The sequence below is a fragment of the Fulmarus glacialis genome, unplaced genomic scaffold, assembly GCF_000690835.1.
Source record: "Fulmarus glacialis isolate BGI_N327 unplaced genomic scaffold, ASM69083v1 scaffold29226, whole genome shotgun sequence".
Lineage (NCBI taxonomy): Eukaryota > Metazoa > Chordata > Aves > Procellariiformes > Procellariidae > Fulmarus > Fulmarus glacialis.
In genome coordinates this window covers 1-6,527 of record NW_009219210.1, presented here as the reverse complement: position 1 = coordinate 6,527, position 6,527 = coordinate 1, and the positions used below count along the sequence as shown (strand labels likewise).

At 43.3% G+C, this 6,527-nt stretch overlaps 1 protein-coding gene across 1 annotated transcript; it reads right to left on the bottom strand.

Moving 5' to 3' along the window:
- Window positions 1-3,307: 3,307 nt before the first annotated feature.
- On the bottom strand, window positions 3,308-6,521 carry LOC104078599 (transcription initiation factor TFIID subunit 4-like; the record flags this gene model as incomplete). Its single annotated transcript, XM_009580290.1, has 2 exons — window positions 6,385-6,521; window positions 3,308-4,396 (listed from the first exon to the last, which is right to left on the bottom strand). Coding segments are annotated over exons 1-2 (1,123 nt in total), but the record flags the coding sequence as incomplete, so codon positions are not given.
- Between the last annotated feature and the right edge of the window lie 6 nt (window positions 6,522-6,527).

The window sequence follows — 6,527 nt, the reverse complement described above, 5'->3', positions numbered from 1 at the left end:
CGAGCTCTTACATTGCAAAAGATTAGTCTTAGGGCATAATCTCAGTTACGCTTTTCTGCAGACTTTTCTGAGCATCTGTAACAGCAGAACACTGACTTAATGCTTTAACAAACTCAACAATTTTCCTACCTCTTACCATATTATTGTATGTAACACATTTCATATTATTGCTTGAAGTACTCCGAAACAAAGAACTTCATACAATTTATTTTCAGTCACAGTTTCAAAAGATGTTGCATCTTTAAAGTAGCATTGTATAAAGAGAAACTTGTGTTCCTGTTCCCTACAAAACTTTCTGACAATATTTTCATGTCTTTGCTAAGAAGTTATAAATAAAGTTATTTTTGGACCTTCATTACCCAGATCTGTCCAACTGGACCACAAAGGTCCAAACACAGGCTCCTGAAGAAAAGACTAAGTGCAATAATCCTCTTCCTCAGGGATGTCAGTAGTGGAAAACCATTATTAATGCACAGTTGCTCTGAACAGTCCAGTTTCTTTGAGAAGCAATATACCAGAATCCAGTAAGGTCACAACAACTACAGCCCATTAGCTCTTCAAACATCTCTAACTTGATAAGTCGATGTTTGTTGCACAATCGCCTTGATGCAATACAAAGCATTATTCTAAAAGTAATATATTTTAAAGAGTGTTGATAGAGCTTATTTTCCCCATGTTCTTTTTAAAAGAACATTTGAAACCTTTCAAGATTTCCAATTTTCAAGTCCCAGGTTAATAACACTTACATTTTATATTCTGCTTCCCATACATGTGAAACTGTAACTGTATTTTGGAGAGCTAGAAACAGTAATTCAGGGTAAGAAAATAACTATAAAACACATGTGCTGCTTATTGGTCAAACCTTCCATAAGAATTTTCTTTCCAAGTGTTTGTAAATCTTGGTGTAAAAAGCAACATGTGCAGTGTATGATCTCAAGCTATTTCATGCACTAAGTCTTACCAATTCTTATTAGCACTTTTAAAAACAAACTTGCACATGCAAATTTGACGCATACAGTAGATGCAGTGTATGATCTCAAGCTATTTCATGCACTAAGTCTTACCAATTCTTATTAGCACTTTTAAAAACATAAACTTGCACATGCAAATTTGACGCACACAGTAGATGCACAGCATACAAGCACTGCAGTTGCAGCTTCATACTACCAAACTGCCTTTAAAAATCTGGCCTATGACACTGTAATTTGAAATACAATTTCAAAAGCATAGTCATCTATTCTCCTTTCACTATGACTGTATATGCACTCTACTAAAGATTAAAGCAGTTGCATGTGGCTAGACTTTCAGAGGTGCTTAGCCCTTGCACCTGTGAGATGTTTGTAAGAGCTCAACATCCATCAGTTCTTAAGCGTTCTATAAGAAATGCTTTAGGCAAAACATTTTCAAAGTTGGCTACTTTCGCAAGGTATAAAAATGTAAACCAAAGCCATTAAAAAAAAAAAAAAAATCTGTTTTCCACTGAAAAAAAACCCTTTCCAACATTAAGTCTGTCTCATCATGCAAGAACCCAACTTCCAATTGCTATGTATTCAGCCTTGTACACTTGCTTATTTTAAAAGTCATGCTATTCTTTTGAGGTTATAAATATTTTTTAAAGTGTAGGACAGACAAGAAAAGTGCTTAATAAAAAACCTCAAGTGTTTAGAACCTATATTGTTTTACTTTGATCTATCAAGACCTCCAAAGGAGCAATTTATGGTCCAATTATGCTTAAGGACTGGCAACGTTGCTTCTAAGAGTAACACATTTCAGCATGCTATGGCAGTTTGAGAACATCAGCTACCTGGAAAAAAGGTCCCACTGGATTCAACAGTAGTATTTTTCCCATAATCAGGTTTATAATGCAGCATTAGTGAAAATGTAGGTATACATGGCAATAGACTGCAAACCTGAAAAATCCTTTGATACACTGTGACAATAAATAAATAAATAAGGCTTTTCCAGCCTATCAATTTACAAGCTTCAAATTAAGCACTGGGATTTCAAGGTCTGAGTTTTACTGCTATTTTTTAAATTAGCCACATGTGTCATTCAAATTACTCATACAGGCAATAATCTTCTATACAAAAAAAACCCCGAGGAATATTTAGGCCAGTTAGAACTTAGATACACAGAATGTTTGACAGACTTCATCAAACTACATGGCATCACATACCATAAATAGTATATTACACAAAAAGATGGTGTGTAGTAACACAGTACGGTTTCTGATCTACCTTTTGTGACAGGTGCATTGCTTTAAGGTTGGTTAGGAGTTTTCAGTAGATGTATTTTTACTAAGACCAATTGAAATAGATGATACACAACCACCACTGATTTTATTCAGTACTAGTAGTAAAATTTAATTAATTGTTCTTTGTATACTGCCCTGAAAACAGTGAATAGTAAGAATACAGCTATTACTATATATTATTAAAAAGACAGGAAACTATGTGTAGGTTCACACAACTATTTTCAGTTAAAAATGAAACTGGATACAAGTACAAGCCTGGTTCAAAATAATAGCAGACATATAACCTTGAATCTCCAAATCTAGGATATTTAAGGGGGGACAAAATAGTTCTCAGAAAAGAAATGCTTCTCATCCTGCTTTTTACTCACACACTGAGTTCAGGACTAGACTCCTTGTCTAGAGATACTCAGCACTAAGCACGAGACTAGCTACTACAAAAGCTGCAACCCTAGACACAACAGGGTGAGGTAAGGACATAGGAAGACTGCCTTTTGTATCAGAACTCCAGTGACTAAAAAGATCATCATAAGCTTCAAATCTGTGAGTTTTTAAGTCAGGCTTTGAAGGTATTTAAAGCAAAAGAAGGTAGTTTTCTTGTGTCATATCTGCTGCTTCTCTATTCATGAGTACTCTGTGGTACTGGGGGCATGCAGGGACAGAGAGGGAACCGAACAGCACGCGAAGGTTATATGAACTTCTGACAAAACCGCCTTAAAAGTCAAAATGCCTTACGTGAAAATGAAATAGCAACACTTCATTTGATAATATTCCATTGTCACGCTTTGACAGCTTGCAGCTTCATCTACACTCAGAAAGATACCAGGCAGAATTATTTTCAAATTATTACTGCTGAAGAGACTTTTTGGTCACCCGAAATCATATGCTAAGTAGTGGAATGCTACTATTCTACTACTCAAAACCAGATGATTCTCATTGTTAAGTGTAATGCCTTTTCCACAATTCACAATTAAACAGCAAGAAATCTTATTTGGATACCTTCCTTCCTGCAAGAAATACACTTCCAAAATAAAACACCTCAATCCTCTTACTTACCTGGTGGTAATTGAAAATTCTGAATGTTAGTTGGATTCTGAGGTGGCTGAGGCAAACGAGGTGCTAAAACTGTAGGAGTCAAAGTTGCTCTGATTCCACTCGTAGTTGCTGTTGGAGTCCTTGGCAGACTTTGTGCCACTGTATTGGCAGTGCCTTTAGCCATTCCTGTGGGGGTGCCAGGAGCTGCAGGAGGTATCCCACCAGGATTGGGAGCAACATTGGAGAGCCCAGCTTGCATAGTTTGCCCAATAATCATGTTACCCCCTGTAGTACTGGGCTGGCCACCAGTAGCCAGTGTCTGCTGTTGGGATACTGCCTGGACTATAGTTTTAGGAGACTCAGATTTGATGACCTGTGTGGCGGGAGCTGCTGACACAGTGGAACCAGACTGGCTGTTCACAAGCGATGTCTGGAGGGAAACTCCAGATCCCACAGTGGCTGTAGCAACAGCAGGAAAACTCCCCACACTGATGGTTGAATTGATCACAGTATTGCTCCCATTTTGAGTGGCTGCACCAGCTGCAGCTACTGTGGGTCCTGCTGTGTGAATCGGTGGCCTCACGAGCGTTACCGTAGGCGCCCCAGTTCCAATGCTTGGTGGTGGCTGCGAGGAGATAACTGTGGGCGAGGAGGAAGATGCAGAGGACACAGCAGTATTAAGGAAAGAAGTCTGGATGACAGTGTTGGAAGCTGATGGCAAAACAGCATTAACAGTATTTCCTTTCCCCACAGATCCAGGTCCATTGTTAACGAGAGGGGCAACAGCAGGTGCAGAAGCGGGGTTAGCAGTCACAGGAGTCCCAGAGAAAGCAGCACTTCCTGTGTGGTGAGAGTTCATCACCACGTTACTCCCATTCAGAGTTTGCACTGTTGTGGTCCCAATCTTGCCATTCCTGGTGGACAAGGCAGTTGCCATGGTGCTGATAACCACCGATTTGCCCTGACTGAGGGTCCCTGGAGCAGCAGTGACTTCAGATCCTCCTGCTGCTGCAGTGGTGGTGCTGGTGCTCGTTGTGGTGGCTCCATCCAGAGCTGAAGTCTGGGACCTGGTGTTATGATTAATAACGCCCCCTTGCACTCCTCCTGCTCCTGCAAAACAACAACAAGGTTAAACAGAGAGAATGAGCAAGAAGAGAAGTCCAGCGAAGACAGCATGTTCACCCTCATCACCAAGTCTTCTCCATCTCCCAGCCTGCCTGCCTGGAGCCAAGAAAACGGGACAGAGTACATACAAATTGAAGATGGCTTTGAAGACATCATCTTGAAGCCTCCAATTTCCCACCCAAGACTGACAGATTCAATATTCATTGTAACAGCCCTGCTTTCAACTCTACAGCAAGACAAAATAGGGAAAACAGATTTGATATGAACCAAGGGAAGGGAGGAGGAAGATCACCTTAGACCTCTTCCCCATTCTAGAACCTGACATCACATTTAGCAACAGGACTGCAACTGCAAGGAGGGAAAAATGGCAATGGAAGACACATTAGTAAGACATATTCCCTATGCCCAGCACACGTTACCCTCTAATCCTTTCATCTCCTACAGAGTACGTCAGTTAGATCAGAAGGCTCAACAACAGCAAAATATGAAAAAGTGAAAGGAAAAACATCAGCCTAGCAAGATAAGAAGTACTGCAAGGCCTGGAGTAGGTTACCAGAAGACCCCTCCACTTTATTACAGAATTTGTTCTTCTGGATCTGAAGTTCCCTCAGCCAGAGATAGTTAAAAATAAATAAAAAAAAAGCAAAGCTGGTTTTGAGAAGGGACAAGATGATGTAGCTTCTTGTCCTGAATAATCTTCGTGCCCTTTGATGAGGCCTGGTGTTATCACAAGTACAATCACACACAGTCCAGGTCCTGGCCCTAAGGAGACAGAAATTGGAAAAGAATAGTGACAGACAGATACTGAGATGCATGTTATAAGGGTTAAGGAGATCCTCCTAGAAGAGCTTCATTAATCATGACAGAAGGTCTGCAATATCTTCTTACACTTCAGCAACAAGAAAGAAAGCAAAAAAAAAAAGGGGGGGAGGGGAGGAATTGCAGAGAGATTCTGGGGAGACATTTTTTTTAATTCCCCTGAAAAACAGCTTCCCTCCATTCTCATGTAGTGAGTCTTTAGTCCCAGCCTTCACACTATCCCCCTACAATCTTCACAACACGAAGAGGGGGGGATCCCCAAGTTGGCAGGAGCCATCCACTCCGCGGGTTGGGGGGGGGGGGGGGGGGGGAAGGGGGGGAAGAAGACATTGTACAAGGTGGGGTGTTGTGGCCTGAATTCCCCCCCTTCCTGGGACCTGGTGTTGTGACAACACCCCCTTGAGGGCAGAGGAGGAATGAGAGGTGTTGAATGCCCCCTCCGAGCCCCTGGAACAAGGGAGGGGGTGGGGGAGGAATATCCAGACAGGCAGATATGGGGGGGAAGCATTTTGAGGGACTTCCTCCCCTTGAAATCCCCCCTCGCTTCCTCCTCTACAGGAAATAGGTGTCATGATTAATAACACCCCCTTGCACTTCAGCAACAGAGAAGGGGGAGGGGAAGGAGCATTTACACAGACAGCTAAGGCGGCATTATCAAGAGGGAATCCCCCCCATAACCTCCACCCCTGGAAAGGGAAGGGGAGCAGTCACAGACGGCATGGGAGGCACAGCCATTACCAAGGGGGTGGGCTCTGCCTCCCTCAGCCCCCGAGATTGAGAGAGCCCTTTTACACTCCAGCAACAAGGGCAGGAAAAGAAGAGGGGACCGGCAGAGTCATGGACGGGCACTGCCGGCTTATTCTGCGGGGAGGCTGCCCCCACACATGATAAAACACCCTCTAGTAAGCAGAAGCGAGGAGGGAAAATAAAGGGGAGGGAGCAGAGGCGCGGATACACACCGAGGGGGCATGATGAGGGGAGGCTCTCCCCCATATGATCGATACCACCCTTTGCACTCCCGCTCCTACCACAACGAGAAGGAGGAGAGAGGGAAAAGGGGGGAAAGCAGTGAGGGAAGGAGGCAGCCGGAGCTGGGGAGTGGGGGGAGGGGAGGGCCCCTCTCCCTCAGAGCCCCCCACCCCTGCCCATGTTACCTGCTTTTGTGATCTCTGGGGCACTCAGTCCCATCTTGCTGCTGCTGCTGCTCTCTGTTTGGGCATTAGCATTGCCTCCTACTACTACTCCTCCAGGGCTAGGGCTAGGGCTGCTGCTGCTACTGCTGCTGCTCACAACATGG